The following is a 21,660-nucleotide window of genomic DNA, read 5'->3' as shown; positions in this document are numbered from 1 at the left end:
GACTAGAACTACTGCAGTGGATCCTCCTCTTTTTATTGCTATTGGATGACAGCAGGGATCAAATAGAGACTTAAGGCACAGGAGCCGTAGTATAAATATTTATATAGTCTCATTCTTTTTTTTTTTTAAACAAATACACAGTTCTTTCTCTTTTGCATAGTCACTTGAAAAAAGTAATATTAAAGCCACCTTACCAAGATTGTCCTTTGTAAATTAGAGTTAACACTACTGAACATTAGTTTACCAACTATTGTTGCAATAGTAGGAAAAACAAGGGCTCCACACAAAATTCGGGTCGCAGAGACATGATCTGCTAAAGGATTAGCCTCGGCTGGAATTCGAGGAACAGGACAACCAATCCCTAGAGGAAAAAATGTAGAGTATTAGTGCTAATAAATCAGAATATCTAAAATATCTTTGCATGCTAGGATTCGTCCACAGGATTAATCTGGTATGTTCATTACCACCACAATTCAGGGCCTTACCTGGAAATATACTGTTCAAAATTTGTAGTTTATTTGAGTATTTGCGCCATAGTCTAAGCACATAGTCCTCCCAGCGAATCATCTTGCCTAATATCAGCATGACAGGAATAGTAGGAAGTCCAATTAAAAGGAATAAAGGATCAGCTCTCTCCATAACATCCAGACCTTCTTTATGGCCTACAACCTGTGAAACAGATAGCATTTGCTCCAATCACTTCCTTATCTAATGAAGGGTTCCATGCTTGAGTGCAATTCATTTTAGAGGAAATGCTAAATTTCAAAAGAATACAGAAATAAAAAGTTTTAAAAATAAGCTGGAAAGCTATCAATCCTGATTTATTTATAAGAAATGTCTCTCATTCAAGGGGAAAAAGAAAAGCTCCCAAGCTGTTTCATATTACATTGGAATAAAAGCTTTAATTGATTACATTTCAATAGCGGGGAGAGGACTTCTGGTTCTTGCTTCCATTCCTCTATTTAATTTGGTTAGACTGGGCTATAATTTTAGGTCTCATGTGTCTTCCAGAAGAGCAACTGTTTTCCTGCTCTTCCTACTAGGAGGTAAGCACAGCCAGCCAAGAGACAGGACCGGCCTTCAGGAGATGGTCTGAAATCTCATTTCTCTCTGGCTTTCTCCCTGCTCAGTGGTGTCTGGGATTGAGTGTGATTTCTCTGGCTGGCTAAATGCCTGCTCTACAGACTTAACTCTCCTAAAATGCAACTCCAAGGTCTATATTTGAGGGAATGCAATAGGAGGTCCAGTTCTGGTTCCAGGTTCCAGTCACTTTTTCTAATCCAGGAACCCAAGGGTGCCTATCTATGGGGTAATAAAGCTAAAACAATCCTTCCCCTCTCATCTGGGTCTTGGGGTTATTTCTCAATTGGTTTAGATCTGAGAGGGCAAGAAGGACATGATTAATTCGCATTTGTGTATCTCCATACTTCCCCTCCTGGCAAAATTCTTTTCACTTGTTGATCAATCTTGGTCTTACATGTCTCTCAACATGGCCACTTTGTTGGTGAGCATCTTACTTTTAACTAGAAAATTTCCCTAAAAATTCTTTCACAGGTCTCAAATGACCTCCCTTTAGCCAAAAGTCTCAAATGCTGGCAAATTAAATATATTTCTCTGAGGGATTATTCTTGGCAGTTATGACAGTGGAGACTATTTCAGAATCTTGGGGTTTTAGCCCATCCAGGTATCACAGCTTGATATGAGGAGACTACTATAAAGGTTTCTATATAGTTTTTCTGTACACACTTGAGGATTAAACTATGAAGAAAGGATTGTTGATATAGACAATTTATGTCTTTGCCTTTGTCTATATCTCTGAGAGGGACGAGGGAAAAGAAAGGAAGGAAAGGCAAGGAGGGAAGGGAGAAAAGAAGGTAGGGAAGACTAAAAGCTCCAGGGACAATATCTACTCAGGAAAGCAAACTCATGAAAAAGTAAACGGGATGTTTTTTCAAAAATGAGATGCCCTTTACGTCAGCTATTATAGCAGATTTTTTTAGGTGGACTTCAAGAAGATGTGAAATAAGGAAGCTGACAATAGTCACGGCAAATTCAAATTCTAGACAACAGACTTGATCCAGGTAGAAATAGTTTATAAAATTATGTGGAGGGACTTCCCTGGCAGTCCAGTGGTTAAACTCTGCACTTCCAACACAGGGGGCACGGGTTCAATCCCTGGTCGGGGAACTAAGAGCCCACATGCCATGCTGTGTGGCGTGGCCAACCAAAAAAAAAAAAAAAAGAAAAGAAAAAGCATGTGGAGAGGACTAAATTGGGTGCTTTTAAAATTTCAGCTAAGGATATAGCCCAGACTTTTGTGCATGATTAATTTATCTAACCAAGATGTAACATTAAAGAACAGAGGACTAGCCTCTTCCAAATGGTCAAAACCCATGGTATCAGTATCTGATATTCTTCTGTGTTTCCAGGTAGAAATTAACAACCTCATATCTTGCATGTGAAGGGTGGTTGTTTTGAGCTGCCCTAAAGTGAAATAGTCTGGTTCACCATATTTCATAAACACATATCCCACCCTGGTGGCAAAAGTGGATTAGCCCAGAAACTGTCTTTACCTATAATGCTTGTCACATGACACTCTATTTTTTATATCATTTTATTATTTTCAATATTATGATCACTTTAAAGTTATAGCTAAATGTGATTTAAATACTCCCAAAGTGTTAGCAAATAAATTCAGAAATTTGAAAAATTCCTTTGTTGGGTTATGTTTTCTTTTTAGAATTTAGGGTTTAAAAATATAAAGCAGGGCTTCCCTGGTGGCACAGTGGTTGAGAGTCCGCCTGCCAATGCAGGGGACATGGGTTCGTGCCCTGGTCCGGGAAGATCCCACATGCTGTGGAGGGGCTGGGCCTGTGAGCCATGGCCGCTGAGCCTGTGCGTCCGGAGCCTGTGCTCCGCAATGGGAGAGGCCACAACAGTGAGCAGCCCGTGTACAGGAAAAAAAAAAAAAAAAAAAAAAAAAAAAAAAAATATATATATATATATATATATAAAGCAAAGTGAATATTCAGGTATGGACTATAGTAAGGGAAAATTTATTCCTCATGGGTAGCAGTAAAAACTTTCCGACCAGGTGTCTAAGAATGAGGAAATAAAAAAGAAAATAGGGCAAACGGTGAGCAAAAGCCCATTTTCCCCACCTGTGATCAAGAGTCATGCTTCGTGCTTAAGCTGAGGCTGACCATTACATGCATACCTGCATGCATTCATTCAACTGAATAATGATTACGTGCCAGACACAGGCCTAGGTGCTGGGAATTAAAAGGTGAGCTAAATAGACGTCTTTTGGAGGTAAGAGGCAATCAAATCAAACAAGTGTGCAAATATAATGTTAAGGAACTAGGACAGTGTAACACCTGTAGTGTCATACTACGTACCGCTACAGTCAGACTCAAGGGTAATAAATGAAAGCTGAATTAATCAATGGGGCTGATTTAACTCTGGTCAATATAAAACCAGCAGATCTTGTGTAAGATCATGTACATTCTGATGTTATGCCCTAAGACTGAAAAAGAGATAACTTTCAAGACTTAAATTCTGAGGTTAGATTCAGGAACTATAGAATGTCTTCTCTAAGATTTTTTTTTTTTTTGCGGTACGCAGGCCTCTCACTGTTGTGGTGTCTCCCGTTGCGGAGCACAGGCTCCGGATGCGCAGGTTCAGCAGCCATGGCTCACGGGCCCAGCTGCTCCGCGGCATGTGGGATCTTCCCAGACCGGGTCGCGAACCCGTGTCCCCTGCATCAGCAGGTGGACTCTCAACCACTGTGCCACCAGGGAAGCCCTTCTCTAAGAATTTTTTATCCATGTACAAAATCAAGGCCTATGGAATTGCAGGTTTAGAGAAAGGTTTGTTTGTTTTTCTGCTTAAGAGCTAAAAGCTAAATCTCCATAGTCAGCTAGGCCTGCGGTTCATCAATGCTAAAATGCTAAGAGTTAGTTTTAATTAAGTTTTGATCTTTTAAAGCACTGCTTATAGAACCCTACTTTTAAATGGGAGGATGGAACAGCAATGAACTAAAAGGTTTCCTTAGAATTCAGGGTAATTAAATGCAACACAATTAAGAAGGGACAATGCGTGTAGGGGCTGCTTTACAGCAGAGGCAGAAGCAGAGCTGGGCCGGGTGTCAGTGTTCCACTGTTCCCGGATACAATGCTCCAGCTGCCTCTGGGACCAGCTATCATTTCAGGAGCCCTAGATTAGGGACAGGAGTCCTAATGCTTCTTCCTTGCTGGAAGGTGGTACTGGTACTGGACATGTAAGCTCTCTGAACCTGTAAACTAGGAATAATTGATAGTATCTATGTCACAAGATTGTTGCAAGAATTATACGCATCAGTGCTTGAAAGGTGTTCAGCCAGGTGCTAGGGGAAGAAAAAGTTAACTATCACGTTGTCTTTTCAACAGAAATTTAAATCAAAGGGACCATTCAAGTTCTTTACAACGAAAAGGGATCGAACCTAAGACTGGTTCATGAAGAAATAAATGGGAAAAAACAGTGATCTGATTCCTTAATCTGATTTACCTGAACTTCAGAGTAGTCAGAGAACAAAAGGAAAAAAAATAGTTAAGTGTGAAAAAGAAAATCCTAAATTCTGCTGATGGAGTAGGGGGCACGACTGCTATCAAATATTCAGAAAGATAAAAGTCTTCCGAATACTCTTAAATCACACAACAGGAGCTATCTACTGTCACAGCTAATCGCTCCCATTTCTGGGCTAAAAAAAAAATCTTTTCAAGTGAGATAGTACATGTGAAGGTTATATCTAAATGGTAACACATAATATATATATGCATTATCATCATTTTAGTTCTTTTCTGTCACCATTAACCTTCTTTACTGTCACCATTAACATGTTTATTTTTGTCTCCTTGCTCATATCATTTCCTCCTCTCTGCCAATCCAAATCATTCTCTTCAAGGGTCAGCTCAAGACTTATTTTTTTCATAACTTCAAATGATCTTTCACTTTTACTGAATTAAAATACTGTTAATGTAGTCTTTCCTTAATTGGCTCCTGTTGTTGAAGTGTCTCATTAATTACGAGAATTCTTTTAAGACTGTGCTAGCCTAACATCTTTTCAAAAAGAGCCATCCTATTTCTTATGGTCAATTAGGTCTTAAAGAGAAATCACTCAATCTCAGAGGGCCTTAGTTTCCCCATCTGCAAAAATATACTTTTGTATAATGTATTTGTACATTAAACAATGTATAATCTCTAAGTTTTCAGGTCTTTGTCAGTCCTAGTGAATGGTCCTGAACTTCCTGGATCTAATGATATACTAATACTCATTACTGGAGCTTAACAAATTATTACAGAACATATAGTCAGTTAAACAAACCTGTTACTACCTGATAGAATTGGTCATATTAAAAAAATCACTATTTATGAAAGCCTTTTAAAGTTAACATCTGTGTATATGCTATACAGGGAACACCTACGTATAAGATAGTCTCTACTTTCTCAAGGAAATTACCTGCCAATAGGAGGAGTAAGGCCTGAATACAGCAAAAGTTAAATAACTTAGGTAATCTATATAAGAAATAGCACTTGGTCAACACAGGATTGGCTGCCATTTGAGGAATAAAAATGTCATGAATGCAGAGGAAGAAGAAATCACACTGGGCAGGAGTTGCCTGGTAAGTTTCATGGAGGGAAAGTGGCTGAACTAAGCCTGGAAGGAGGGTTTAAATTCGGAGAGAAAGGCCTGAAAGGACAGGTATTAGGCAGGGAGGGTGACATAAGCCAAAGGACAGAGGTAAAAAAACTAAACAACATAAGGATGGGTTGGAGGAGACAGCCCCATAGGCCTCAAAGTAGAATGAAGTTAAGATTGTGGAGAACACTGCATAACAAACCAGGTTAAGGAAATGGAATCTTTTTCAAGTCAGTGATTCTCAACCTTTATCCACTATCCTATGACAAATGATTTGTGATTCATTCCAGTGACTACATCCAGGTTTCTGGGGTGTCATCAACATTTTATAAAGAAGCATTGCAATATTCTGTCTCACCATGATTATTTAGATAGGTTATGTGCAACTTCTAGAATATTACATATAATCCCCTTCGATCCCTTTTTCTTTCACGTACTCTTTAATTTATATTAAAGAAAAGCAAGTTATATCATCTACAAACCAAAGTGTGTTAACTATTACTGAGTTAGTTATGAAACATTTAACTGGGCTTCCCTGGTGGTGCAGTGGTTAAGAATCCGCCTGCCAACGCAGGAGACACGGGTTCGAGCCCTGGTCTGGGAGGATCCCACATGCCGTGGAGCAACTAAGCCCGTGCGCCACAACTACCGAGCCTGCGCTCTAGAGCCTGCGAGCCACAACTACAGAGCCCACGAGCCACAACCACTGAGCCCACGTGCCACAACTACTGAAGCCCGTGAGTCTAGAGCCCATGCTCAGCAACAAGAGAAGCCACTGCTATGACAAGCCCGTGCACCACAACGAAGAGTAGCCCCCGCTCATCGCAACTAGAGAAAGCCTGCGTGCAGCAACAAAGACCCAACGCAGCCAAAAATAAAAATAAATTTATTAAAAAAAAAAGAAACATTTAACCAATCTAGGTGCTGCTTTTGAAAATGATCACTTAAGTTAGAGGGGACGTTAAGCTTTGAAGTAAAATGTTGAAAGGTATTATTTTAGGAAGATTCATTTGGAAGGATGAAAGAAAACAATCAAGAGGCTCCTTTAGCCATCCAGGTATGATGGGGAAAGACAATAAGTCAAGTATTAAAGATTGTGGAAAGGAAGCCACAGATGTTAAGACATATCTAGATGGAAATTGCTTGGACTTAGTGGACTGGATATAGCGCTATGAAGTAGAAAGAGTTAAAGGTAATCCTCAGAATGTAGGCTATATATCGAGTAGATGGGAAAATAATTGTAGGAATCAAAGATATAGAGAAATGATAACAGAATAAATTTAGGTTTCAATTTGAGGAAAAGACAAGTTTGATTTCAATAATATTGAGTGTGAAGTCATAAGAGGTCATTTAAGGAGAAGGGCCATGCTGTTCTTATAGGACTGATTTTGGGAAAAGATTAGGGTGAAAGACATCAAAACGCACAGTTAAGATGGCTGGAAATCTTCAAAGAAGAGGTATACAGAGAGAAGAGTCAAGGGCCTGGGACTAAATCTTGAAATTTAAGTCATTCTAATTTTCATCAACAGTTACTAACTGTAGCATTGTTTTGTAATAGCAAAAAACTAGAAGTAACTAACTGTCTAATCAATAAGAGACTGGTTAGTAAACTGTTGAAATTCTATACAAAGAGTGCTATGCAGATTTCTCCATACTCTGTGAAAAGATCTCTAAGATTCATTGTTTTTGGAAAAAGGGGGGTTCAGCTCTAATACATTTCCTTTTGGGGGGATAACTATAATGTGTGTGGGAGAACATATTTATTTTATCTTGCATATGCACAAACAAAGTCTGGAAGAATATATCCGGCTACCTGAGGAGAGGGGAACCTGGGCAAATGAAGGACAGGAGTAAGAAGACTTTCCCCTAGAGAGCTTTTATATATTTTCTTATTTTTAAGCCATGAGAATGTTATCACTTGTTCAAATAATAATTTTTAAAACTCCTAACAAAAATCTATTTAATCTGTTTGATCTTCATATCAAAAGTAACATCATCAAATAGAATAAAATAGTGAACCTGCATCACTGTCACTGCTCCATAAGTCACAGCTGTCCAATAGATAGAGCCAACCATTATTCCTGCTGCAGCAAATGGACAGGCTTTTGAGATCAGTCTATCTGCAAGATCCAAGACGTAAACAACTGGACCTATAATATAAAGAAAACAACGTTTCAACACAAGACAGATTAAAAAAAAAAAAAGACCAGATCTAAAATATTTTTATGAAGTTGGATGCCCTGATGCTTTAGAAATAACTTATAAATGTAATGGGAAACTAGATTTGAACAGATTTAGAATTTCTCAGTCATTTGCATGAATAGCTGAGTTTTACTTCCTAAATCCTAGGAAATAGCCTCTTCAAATTTTTATCTTTATCAGTAAACCTAAGAGTAAAGCCTTAACACAGCTGCTTCTTATAAAGGAAAATAGTTCTCTTACTTCTCTTAATGACACTGGTTACTGCAGAATGACATGGCCATTTCAACTTGCTCTTCACAAACAGTTCCTGGCCACAATTAGTTTCTATAGTACTTGGTAAGACTATCACTTCTTTGACTTCACTTATTACTTCCTTGATAGTGTGTGAAGGTAACCTAGGCTAGTTTTTTGTAGTTACACAAAGTCAACCTATCTTACTTTGATATCCAATATACTATATTTAGTTGAGTACTATTCTCTAACAAACTACTTTTAATGATCATGCCAGTTTTTATGGCATTCCAACAGCTGTATATGCCCATTATGCTTCTATTATTATGTGCTTACAAAGTAAAATTTGGTTATTATCTCCTCTGGTAGTTATTTGGAATAATTATACTAGGAGGAATTATAATAATTGCAATTAAGCCTGATATAATTTAGCTCCAGAATTTTCCAGAATAGTGGAAAAGTCTTAGACCTGAATTACAGCAAGGCCTAAATAAAGAATTGAATATCCAAGTTGAACTAAAGGAACATGCAACCTTGACTTGGTTAGTAATCATCATATTTGTTGAATGCCCTCTACGTAAAAACTATTACTTAGGACATTTTCTTAGAAATGTATAAGAGGTATTACCTACCTCTGGGGGCTTACAATCTATAGGAGGATGCTGTATACAAAACCAACTTATTTTCATTGTACAAAGAAATTCAAATAGCAATATGATGATAAAATCATTAAAAGAACAAGCATCCATCTGTGGAGCCCTGATCAATAGTTCCCCCTGATTGCTGGAGCCAGTAATATTACTAGTCGCTGTATAAAGGCAGACCATACTGTGAAGAAGGAAGAACATTAGGAGAGGTGTCAAAGGGACCTATGATTTAAATTTAGCATATAAACTTATTATTGTCAAAATCTAACTTACATAACATTTAAAACTATGACAAGGCATCTTTTGGGACCAAAGAGATAAAGTAAGCCTAGTTCAATGTATACTGACTCTACATTCTACATGATAGCAGGTGCTGTGCCACACATTACATGTATCATTATTTAATCTCATAATGTAGGGTTTAATCCTTAAAATACACAAATTTGCAGGTTTAAGTTTATAACCCTCTCAGAAGGCATAATAAGAAGCATTTTACTAAGTCACCAAAGATCCCTGAAATGCTGGTACTAAAAGTTAAAGCCAATAGGTATATATAAAACCTCAAAACTTAAGCTTTCATGTTCTCTATCGATAGTTCTTTAATCAGAAAATTGAAGCCACAAAACAACAACTACAAACTCTTTACAGCACGTTTCCACCTACCAACATCACACCTATCTGAAGTCAATCCCCACTTATACACCAGATCCCATTCCGTCACCAACTCAAAGACACAGGTCTAGCAATTCACTTCTACCCTCCTACATCATTTCCCCCTACCCTTTATTGGATTATTTTCATCAAACATGTCATTATTTATTCTATCTTAAAAAAAAAAAAGAAAGCCCTTCTCTTGATCCTTCTTTTCCCTCTGCTCCATTTCTTTGCTCCCTTTACAACAAAATCACTCAGAAGATTTTTCTGTTTTCACCCTCTCTCTCCAATTCTCTCTTAAATCCACTCCACCAAAACTGCTCATCAAGGTCACTAACAACCCACACATAGCTAAATCCAATGGTCTAATCTCAGCCTTCCTCTTATTTGGCCTACCACCAACATCTGATAGATGTTCCCTTCTTCTTCCCAATAATCATTGCACCTCCAGGACATCACCATCTCTTGGTTTTCTTTCCAGTCACTAATTTTTCAGTCTCCTTTGCTGGTTCCTCCTCTTTTTCTTGACCTCAGTGAGGCCCACCCTGTCAACTTCTACTTCATCATACTCCCTATTTGATTACTCTGCTCTATTTTTCTTTTTCCTAGAGCACTTACCACCTAACATACTCTAATTTACTTATTGTTTCCACCTACTAGAATAGGGGTTGAAAAACTATGGCCCATGGGCCGAATCCACCTCACTGTTACCGTAAATAAAGTTTTCGAGAAAGATGGCCACATGCAAAGTTAGCTGACCCTTGAACAACACGGGTTTGAACTACATGGATCCACTTACACTAGGATTTTTTTCAATAGTAAATACCACGGTTCTACACAATCCTCTGTTGGTTGAATCCATGGATATGGAGGGATACAGAGGAGCTGTGGATACGGAGGGCCAACTATAAGTTATATGTAGGTTTTTGACTGCACAGAGGGTTGGCACCCCTTCCCCCCTCCAAGCCTGCACTGTTCAAGGGTCAACTGTATTTACTATATATATATATATATATATATATATTTTTTTTTTTTTTTACAGAAAAAGTTTGTTGGCTCCTGAACTAGAATATGAGCTCCAAAGCGAAAGTAACCTTTTTATTTTGCTTATTGACGAATCCCAATTCCTTTGATTCTCAAAAATTTGCTTAATTCTCTACTGAGGTACTTAGGAAAAACTATGATATGAAAATCTCTACGTCTTCCTTTTTCATTATTCTGTATGAAGCCCAAGTTATGAGACTATTTTCTACCCAGTCAGAATCAGAATGTATTAGGAGAGAAGGTATTTTACCTGCTTCCAGCTGACCTTCGCCCCCCCATCCCCCACCTCTTCAAAAGGGTGCGTGGAAAGATCTACTGATGGAGCAAAGCAATATAATTCCTAAAAAAAGTAACAGATCATTTAGATGAAAACATAGTTCCTAAAAAGTAATCAGTCACTACCAATTTTATCTATTATGAACATGGACAATAGACAGATGTTTGAATTGTCTTTCCTTTAAAGATCTCAGAAGGTTCCAACAGAATAAGCTCAATTTTCAATTTTCTTCTGAATCACTGGGTATGAATTCCTTCTGTACAAACAAAAACAAATAAGTCCTCATACTTCCTTCTGGAAATTTTTTACTTATCCCTTGGGTCATATGCAACAGATGTGCTGGATTAAATGAAGTCACTGGCTGCATTTTATAATCCCTATTTCCAGTTTTTCTGGCAAAATTCTGTCTAGGCTTTTGTCTTAAGTTTATTTTGCCTAAACCTCTCAAGTCTTTTCCAGACAGACTAGTCCAAGATTAGTTTAATATTTAAAAGGAAGGATAAATGCCTAGTGGTAAACATACCATTAGAATTATAAACTGCCACCCAAGGGAGGTATTTCTGAGAGCTAAAGATTATCTAGGCAAGCTATTTGATGAATAAGAACAATCACTCAAATCATCCGGATGCAGTCCCTCAATCATATTTTTCTTATTAGGAAGCTTATCATGTACTATCCTATGACTTGAGGTCATAAAAGGAAAACAGCAACAGTCACTAGCCTCTTCTTATTGTCAGATTAAAGTACAAACAGTTACGGGAAATGAGGAAAGGCAAGACTCTAGCCCTTGAAAATCTCAATTCTAATGGGGAGGAAGAAGTATGAATAAACGTACTTCACAAGTTAAATATGCAAGGGCATAAAAAGGTTTTATTTAGTATTTTAAAAAGTTATTATTGAATTTTTAATGCCTCAGTGGGCTTCATCACTTATACTTCCAACAGTACTGTATTTACACAATGAATGGCAATTGGAGAAGCTTTGTATAAATACAAGTTTTGAAAATTCAATAATTTAAAGAGCACTAGGGAAACTTGCAATTAAAAGGAAATCTACTGTGAATTCTTTTGCACAATAAAGCTTTTGTAAAGAAAATAACTACACGTAATGTTTCGGGTAAATTCAAATCTTCACATTTCAGATTTGAATGACATCAAACAGTGAGCTGAGAACTATTAGGGAAACTCTAAGTCCATGTCTACTGAAAAGAAGTAATCAGTTTTATCTGGCAGACACTGCAAAGGTAGATTTGTTGTGATTGTTATGTTGTGATTTAAATCTCTGTATGCATGGTGTTAAAGGTACATTTTGGCAATTAAGAATTAATGACTGAAGGGCAGGTAATACTTAGTGTTCAAAATCTCCTGGCACTGCATACAATCATATCCAGAATTCCCAGTACCTTTCTTGGGGACAGAAAGGTATCCTCAAAAACACCTCTGACCAATTCTTGAAAAATAATTTCTAAACACTGCCACGGTGCTAAAGTTTCTAACACAAAACATAATTTAATGCTTCACAAGATAACCTTGTATAAGTCCCTGTGATGATAACAGCTCCCAAGAACTCCAAGGTTTCCGTTAAGTGGCCAAATTTATAAAAGAGATTGCCAGACCCAACTCAAATGCCAACTTGCTAATCCAAAACATCAACCCCACTTTCAGGTTCAGGACTGCTGAGAATTGCAGATTTTCGAGGTCACCAAGAGTCTAACAATACAGTTCTAAACTTCTTTCCTTGCTCCAAGTCTTCTTTTTGTTGCACACTATTTCTGGAATGTCCTGTCCCTACTTTGATTAAATCTGTATGAACACCCAAATTCCCAATGAAAACTAACCTAACCTGATAGAGGCTGACTAATTGTTCTACCCCACCCTGTAAGCCTGTTCCACGAGGCTTCCTTTACATACTATCCCACAAAATGCACTTACCCCTTTGCTTGTGCATAATGTTAGTACTTTGTGTTCTTGTTCAATGTTTGTTCAGTTGTCTCAATATCCTTTAAGTCTGTCCATGTCAGCATCATCTGAGATTGAAAACTCCCAGGGGGCAGGGGCCATGTCTGTTTAACTCGTTTTGTACAGTGCCTAGGATAGAACCATGTACAGATAGGTGCTTAAAAAATGCTTTTTAATGATGATTGGTATCTATCACTCTCAGGGACTAAGAGACAGCTATCTTCAGCACAGGGCACTTTGGCCTGTTCCACAGGGCATTAGAATATAATGGCACAGGACCTAGCTGCAGCACTCTGTGGCAAGTATTTGACTCAATTCATTGTTTAAAAAACAACTTAAAAAAAGTATTAATTATATGGTCCAGCAACAAATGTGGATTTTACTGAAAACATGAATATCACAACCACCAATTCAATTTTAAAAACACGTGGGAATTTTGATGGGATAGTAAAGAATTTTAACTTTTAACTCTTTCTCTAGCATTCATCACTGTTTTAAATACTAAGATGCCAGAGGCTAGGTCTAAGAGCCCCAGACAAGCTCATGTAAGTTCATCTTTAATTGCTCTGCTTGTAGGTTGAGATTTTACCATTTTTTATGTAAAAACAAACATCCTGCAAACTCAGGCTTTAATTTACTTTGCTTAATGATGAAAGTTAGTCATTAGATGGTCAACAGAAGAAAGGATACGTTCTTGGACAATTTTTTATTTAACCAAACTAATAATTACTGACCAAAAACCCCTCAAAACAAAACTAATGATGAATAAAAGATTCAGAGTCAAAGCAGATGAATATTATGTCTTGGTGTATATATATAGTGTATTACCAAGAAAAGTAACTAACGATCATCAAAGTAGTTCTTTATGAGTACATAGCTTGTGCCAAGGGAAAGCTTAAATTTTTCCTCATTAGAATAGATTAGCCCATAGAATATTTGAGGGCTATAACATCAACTACTAAGTACTTATTAAGCACCTATTGTACACATAGCATTTTACTATGCATTAAAATAAATGTAAATAAAATTTAACACACTAGCCTCTGCCTCCAAGGAGCCTACAATCTAGTTAGGGACAAACAATAAATACACATTAAACGACTGGAAAACTTTATGGCAAAACTGACAAATATGAGATAGTATCATACAAACTACACAGACACATGTTAACAAAATTTAAGTAAAGATTATAGAGGGGGTAAGGATGCAAAGAGTTTTCTTTTTTTTTTCTTTTGCGGTTACGTGGGCCTCTCACTGTTGCGGCCTCTCCCGTTGCGGAGCACAGGCTCCGGATGCGCAGGCTCAGTGACCATGGCTCACGGGCCTAGCCGCTCCGCGGCACGTGGGATCTTCCCAGACCGGGGCACGAACCTGTGTCCCCTGCATCGGCAGGCGGACTCTCAACCACTGCGCCACTAGGGAGGCCCAAGAGTTTTAATATTACTGTCTGTCTGTATGTATTTACTAATTAACAGAAGTGAATCTTGACCTTGAAGTCTATGATCTGAAAAGGGGGGCATGCTAGAAGACCTTCTAACTAGAGGCAAAAGACTTTATTCAAAGGGTTTATATATTTTTAAAAAGCTAGTATGCCAGTAAGGTGGGGGTTAATTGATAAAAATCGTTAGCCAGATCTCTGAAGAACATGACACAATAGGCAGGAAGGAAGTTGCTGGTGACAGGCATGCTAAAATGAATATGATATTTTAGGAAAACTAAGAATATTTAAAGTCAGAATAAACTAGAATAGAATCCACAAGATTTTGTATCTAAAGTGAGTACAAAAAAAGAGAAAGCAGCATCAATCAAAAGTAGTTTAATATAAAAGAGAGTTGTTAGAAAGGATAAAGAAATATTAAACCTTATTAGAGAAAAAATGTTTTGTCTGCTTTTAGGAGAAACCATGCCTAAGGTATGAAATTCTTTGAATTTCCAAATTAAAAGTTGAAAAAGTTAAGCTGTGATAAAAGAAACACCACCATCAATTATCATTAATACATAAAAATAGATGGCAATATTAATTATGCACTTACTACATATATGCCAAGGAATTGTTATTACATATTCTTTTTTCTTCTTTAAACATACCTATATTTTTCAAATTTTCCATGATGAGAATATAGTTACTTTTATTAATAAGAAAAACTACTTTTTAGAGAATAACAAAGGGTTATCATAAAATTCAGGTAACTATACCCTAAGGAAAGTCAACCTGACATTACTATTTCATTTTCTTTCCCCCTTTATATAAGAAACCCAACAGTAGGCTCCTTAGGAGGCAAAATAACAAGGGGAGTAAGGATTAGGTAGGGTCTACTGTGTGAATTTGGACAAAATGCTATCTCCAGACCTCAATTTCTACATCTATAATGATAATGAAGATAATATCTTTCTCAGAGTTTTTGTGAAAATTAATGTATATGAAGCTCTTAATACAGTACTTAGTGTTACACTCTACCAAGTGTTACACTGTACCAACGTCAGATACTAGTTCTTTCAAAAATGGCATACTAAGTTAAGTAGAATAGAACTCTGGAATAGGAGGAATAATCCAAGACAGATGTTTGAGGAAAAATTTATGGTATAAGGCTCTGGCATAAAAATAAGACTGTTTCAGGAAAATCTGAGGTAAGAAATAAAGGACAGATCTTTTTTGCCTAAAGGTCTGGGACAAGGAGGAAGAAGAAAATTCATGGTGCCAGGGAATCTGGGAATGAAGAGGGAGAAGACACCAGACTATAATTAGTAATTACTTTTTAAAAAATGTAAGATTCTGTAATTGTTTTTGGACCTATAATTCAGCTACCAGTATTTATATATAGTGTGCACCCAGAAAGCCTCACCCTATTGAAGATACATTGAAGATACTTATTAAAACAAATTTATATTTAAATCTTAGGGAATAAGGCTAGATGTGATCCAGCAATAAACACAAGAAATCCTTACTTTGAAGGTATTCTAGTCATCTCCTCATAAGAGGGCATATAAAGGAGGGCCAAAGAAGATCTAATGAGATGCCTACCTACAAACTTTAACATCAGAGGGTAGGGCTTCCCTGGTGGCACAGTGGTTGAGAATCCGCCTGCCAATGCAGGGGACACGGGTTCGAGCCCTGGTCTGGGAGGATCCCACATGCCATGGAGCAACTGGGCCCGTGAGCCACAACTACTGAGCCTGTGCATCTGGAGCCTGTGCTCCGCAACGAAAGGCCGTGACAGTGAGAGGCCTGTGCACCGCGATGAAGAGTGGCCCCCGCTCGCCGCAACTAGAGAAAGCCCTCGCACAGAAATGAAGACCCAACACAGCCTAAATAAATAAATAAATAAAAATTAAAACAAAAAAAAAACATCAGAGGGTACTCAAAGATTGAATCATTATGGAGATTTTGGTTTTTCAATTCCTTTCTTTTGATCATCCATAGACGTTTAGATATAATGCAAAGCAAAAATAAACACTTCTCTGATGGCCAAATGTAAATATTACTAGAAACTCTTAATTATATGAAGAAAGTACCTGAATTCTTAAGTCTGTACTGGTTTTCAAGTAATGAAATAAGCCAACAATATATTTTATGACAGCAGTCAGGCAAGTAACCGCTTGGATTTACGATGAGTAACAGAGGGCCATGTGCTTAGAGGAAACAATGCAGACTATTCTTAGAAAGTAACTGATAGCTTAGAAAATATTAAAAATGTAAAATTCTCATTAAATTGAAGCCATGAAAAACTTTTTTAAATTTGGGGAAAATATATTTAATATATATTTAGTACCCTTTTTCAAACAAAAGGATGCTCAACATCACTAATCATTAGAGAAATGCAAATCAAAACTACAATGAGGTATCACCTCACACCAGTCAGAATGGCCATCATCAAAAAGTCTTCAAACAATAAATGCTGGAGAGGTGTGGAGAAAAGGGAACCCTCTGGCACTGTTGGTGGGAATGTAAATTGATACAGCCACTATGGAGAACAGTATGGAGGTTCCTTAAATAACTAAAAATAGAACTACCATATGACCCAGCAATCCCACTACTGGGCATATATATACCCAGAGAAAACCCTAATTCAAAAAGAGTCATGTACCACAATGTTCATTGCAGCTCTATTTACAACAGCCAAGACATGGAAGCAACCTAAGTGTCCATCAACAGATGAATGGATAAAGAAGATGTGGCACATATATTCAATGGAATATTACTCAGCCATAAAGAGAAATGAAATTGAGTTATTTGTAATGAGGTGGTTGGACCTAGAGTCTGTCATACAGAGTGAAGTAAGTCAGTAAGAGAAAAACGAATAATGTATGCTAACACATATATGGAATCTTAAAAAAAAAAGGTTCTGAAGAACCTAGGGGCAGGACAGGAATAAAGATGCAGACGTAGAGAATGGACTTGAGGACACAGGGATGGGGAAGGGTAAGCTGGGATGAAGTGACAGAGTAGCATGGACATATATACACTACCAAATGTAAAATAGATAGCTAGTGGGAAGCACCGCATAGCACAGGGAGATCAGCATGGTGCTTTGTGACCACCTAGAGGGGTGGGATAGGGAGGGTGTGAGGGAGATGCAAGAGGGAGGGGATATGGGGATATATGTATATGTATAGCTGATTCACTTTGTGATACAGCAGAAACTAACACATCATTGTAAAGCAATTACACTCCAATAAAAATGTTAAAAAAAAAAAAACCACAACAGCATTCTTTCTTGCTTTCCAATGGTTAGCCACCTCACTCATAAAGAAATGGAAATTAAGACTGAGCTACCTTTTCTTACCTAACAGATTATACTGACGAACTAAAATGTTAGCCAATCTATTGGCAAAGCTGTAAGTAAACAGGCAAACTCATCCATTGCAGGTGCATATAAAATGTTATAGTACCTAATCCAGCAAAATTATATGTGCTATTCACCCCAATTTAGCAATCCCTTCTCGGTTCATCTTTAATAAGTATTCTAAGCTAACAAACTCAAAAAAAAGAGAAAGAATTACAATGTCATTCTTCTGTACCATCTAATGAAATAACAGATCTAGAGGCAATGAATAAAAAAATTATCAATCTCTGCTAAAACCAGTAGGTGGAAACTGCCAGGGAATTCTACTGGATGTATCAGGTTGATAACACCGGTATCCACTGATCAGTCTTATCATAAAAAAAGATAACTATACATTTTTCCAGCTTTATTATTATTGACATATAACATGTTTAAGGTGTAGAATGTGATAATTTGATAATATATATTGAGAAATGATCACAATAAGGTTAGTTAACACTTCAATCCTCTTACATAATTACCATCTTTGTGGTGCTAACACTTAAGATCTACTCTCTTAACCTTCATTTATATAATACAGTGCTAATTATGGTCACCATATTGTACATTGATCTCTAGAACTGATTCATCTTTTAAATGGAAGTTTGTAGCCCTTGACCAACATTTCCCAATATTCTCCAACCCTCAGCCCCAAACATTCTACTATTTGAGTTTGGATATTTTAGAGTCCACATATAAGTGAGAACATACAGTATTTGTCTTTTGAGAACATACAGTATTTGTCTTTCTCTGACTTATTTCACTTAGCACAATGCCCTTAAGATCTACCCATGTTCTTACAAAAGGCAGGGTTTCCTTTTATTTTTTTAAAAAAAGGCTGAATATTCTACTGTATATATACACACATTTTCTTTATCCATTCATCCGTCGATGGACACTTAGGTTGTTTCCATGTCTTGGCTATTGTGAATAATGCTGCAGTGAACATGGGGGTGTAGGTATCTCTTCCAGACAGTGATTTCATTCCTTTGGATATCTACTCAGAAGTGGGATTGCTGGATCACATGATAGTTAAAAAACTTTTTTTGAGTAATCTCCATACAGTTTTTCATAGTGGCTGTACCAATTAACATCCCCACAAACAGTGCACACAGTACCCTTTTCTCCACAGCCTTGTTAACACTTGCTGTCTATTGTCTTTTTGTTAATAGCTATTCTAACAGATGTGAGGTAACATCTCATTGTGGTTTTGATTTCCATTTCCCCAATGATTAGTGATGTTGAGCATCTTTTCATGCATCAGTTGACCATCTGTATGCCTTCTACAGAAAATTTTCTATTCAAGATCTTAACCCATTTTTAAATCAGATTGTGTATGGTTTTTGTTCTTGGATATTGAGTTGTATAAATTCCTTATATTTTGGATATTAATCCCCTATCAGACAGATGATTTACAAGTATTTTCTCATTCCATAGGTTACCTTTTCATTTTGCTAATGGTTTCTTTTGCTGTGCAAAAGCTCTTTAGTTTGATATAGTCCAACTTATTTCTGCTTTTGTTGCTTGTGCTTTTGGTGTCATATCCAAAAAATCATTGCCAAGACCAATGTCAAGGAGACTTTCCTATGTTTTATTCTAGAACGTTTATAGTTTCTGGTCCTAAATTTAAATCTCTAATCCATTTTGAGTTAATTTTTGTGAGTGGAATAAGAAAGACAGGGGCCAATTTCAGTCTTTTGCATGTAACAATTCAGTTTTCCCAACATCACTTATTGAAGAGACTTCCCTGAGTATTCTTGGCTCCCTTGTCAAATATTAGTTGAACATATATGTGTGGGTTCAATTCTGGGCTCTCAACTCTGTTCCATTGGCCTATGTGTCCTTTTACACTAGTACCATATTGCTTTGATTATTATAGCTTTGTAATAAAGTTTAAATCAGTAAATGTGATGCCACCTGCTTTATTCTTCTTTCTCAAGATTGCTTTGGCTATTTGGGGTCTTTTGTAGTTCCACAGAATTTTAGGATTATTTTTCCTAATTCTGTAAAAAATGCCATTGGACTTCCAGGGATTACATTGAATATATAGATGGCTTTGGGCAGTATGGACATTTTAACAGTATTAATTCTGCCAATCCATGAATATGAGATACTTCCCATTTATTTGTGTCTTCTTTAATTTCTTGCATCAATGTGTTGAAATTTTGTTTTACTCCTAAGTATTTTATTGTTTCTGGTATTATAAATGGGATTATTTTATTTCTTTTTCAGATAGCTTAGTGTATATATAGAAACACAACTGATTTTTATGTTGATTTTGTATCCTGCAACTTTACTAAATTTATTTATTAGTTCTAACAGGCTTTTGGTGGAGTCTTTAGGATTTTCTCTATACAAGATCATATCATCTCCAAGCAAAGACAATTTTACTTCTTTCTTTTGGATTCAGATGTCTTTTATTTCTTTTTCTTGACTAATTGCTCTGGGTAGGACGGGAGTGGTGAGAACAGACACCCTTGTCTTGTTCTTGATCTTAGTGGGTACACTGCATATGACGTTAGCTGTGAGACTGTCATATACAGCCTTTATTACGTTGAGGTACGTCCTTCTACACCCAATTTGTTGAGAGTTTTTATCATGAAAGGATGTTGAATTCTGTCAAATGCTTTTCTGCATCCTGCAGATAATGAGATGCAGAGATAAGATTTTTATCTTTCATTCTATTAATGTGGTATATATCACACTGATTGATATGTAGATATTGAATCATCCTTGCATCCCAGGGATAAATCCCACTTGATCATGGTGTACGATGCTTTACTATGCTGTTGGATTTGTTTTGCTAATATTTTGTTGAGAATTTTTTCATCTATATTCATCAGGGATATTGGCTTGTAGTTTTCTTATAGTGTCCATATCTGGCTTTGGTATCGGGGTAATGCTGGCCTCATAAAATGCGTTTGGGAATGTTCCCTCTTCTTTAATTTTTTAAAGAGTCTGAGAAGGACTGGCATTAATTCTTCCTTAAGTGTTTGGCAGAATTCACCAGTGAAACCATCTGGTCCTGGGTTTTTCTTTGTTGGGAGCTTTATGATGTCCTTCGTTGTTATTGGTCTGTTCACATTTTTTATTTCTTCATGATTCAGCCTTTGTAGGTTTTATGTTTCTAGGAATTTATCCTTTACTTCTAGGTTATCCAATTTGTTGGCATACAACTGCTCACAGTACTTTCTTAAGATCCTTTGTATTTCTGGGACTTCCCTGGTGGCGCAGCGGTTAAGAATCCACCTGCCAATGCAGGGGACACGGGTTCGACACATGTTCGAGCCCTGGTCCGCGAAGATCCCACATGTCGCGGAGCAACTAAGCCTGTGTGCCACAACTACTGAGCCTGTGCTCTAGAGCCTGCAAGCCACAACTACTGAGCCCACGTGCCACAGCTACTGAAGCCCGTGTGCCTAGAGCCCGTGCTCCGCAACAAGAGAAGCCACGGCAATAAGAAGCCTGTGCACTGAAACAAAGAGTAGCCCCTGCTTGCTGTGAATAGAGAAATCCCGCACGCAGCAACGAAGACTCAATGCAGCCAAAAAAAAAAAAAAAAAGTACAGGGGAAAATATAGTATCAGAGGAAAAAGCATTTCAATCCAGAAGATGATCAACTAAAGGGGAAAAAAAAGAGAAAAAAGGACAAATAGAATAAATAAAATTTGACAGTAAAAACCCAACTATATGAGTATCACAGTAAGTTTACACTTATTTACAAAAGAATTCAGAAGAACTGAAAATAAAAGGGTGAGAAAAGATAAGCAAATGTAACAACATCAAAAAAAGCTGGTATAAAAAAAAAAGCTGGTATGAAAGGGGGGAAAAAGAGTAACTTTACAGTGAAAAAACCTGACAAACATAACCTTACTGAGATGATCAAGGTCAGTATCATGAGTGATAAGTAATATTCATAGTATGTGCCTGTGATGTTTTGTGATGAAAATGGCACTTCATCTCTGTGGTCTTGTACCCCAAAACTCATAACCCCAGTAGATAATGGGAAAAACATCAGACAGATCCAAATTGTGAGACATTCTGTAAAACATCTAACCAGTATTCCTCAAAACCGTCAAGGTCAACAAAAACAAGGAAAGTGAGAAGCTGTTACAGCCAAGAGGAGCATTAAGGAGACATGACTAAA

At 37.1% G+C, this 21,660-nt stretch overlaps 1 protein-coding gene across 1 annotated transcript in view; it reads right to left on the bottom strand.

Moving 5' to 3' along the window:
- The window catches only part of MARCH5 (membrane associated ring-CH-type finger 5), a 54,826-nt gene that overhangs the window by 3,438 nt on the left and 29,728 nt on the right, over positions 1-21,660 (bottom strand). Inside the window, exons 3-5 of the mRNA XM_029245623.1 lie at positions 7,697-7,827; positions 486-669; positions 195-361 (exon numbers count right to left, since the gene is read on the bottom strand). Coding sequence (XP_029101456.1) covers positions 195-361; positions 486-669; positions 7,697-7,827 — 482 coding nt within the window. The remainder of the gene's footprint in view (positions 1-194; positions 362-485; positions 670-7,696; positions 7,828-21,660) is intronic.

Source organism: Monodon monoceros, unplaced genomic scaffold, assembly GCF_005190385.1.
Source record: "Monodon monoceros isolate NGI ecotype Baffin Bay Population unplaced genomic scaffold, NGI_Narwhal_1 Super_Scaffold_4, whole genome shotgun sequence".
Taxonomy (NCBI): domain Eukaryota; kingdom Metazoa; phylum Chordata; class Mammalia; order Artiodactyla; family Monodontidae; genus Monodon; species Monodon monoceros.
The sequence above is the reverse complement of the archived record's forward strand: the minus strand, read 5'-3'. Positions and strand labels throughout refer to the sequence as shown.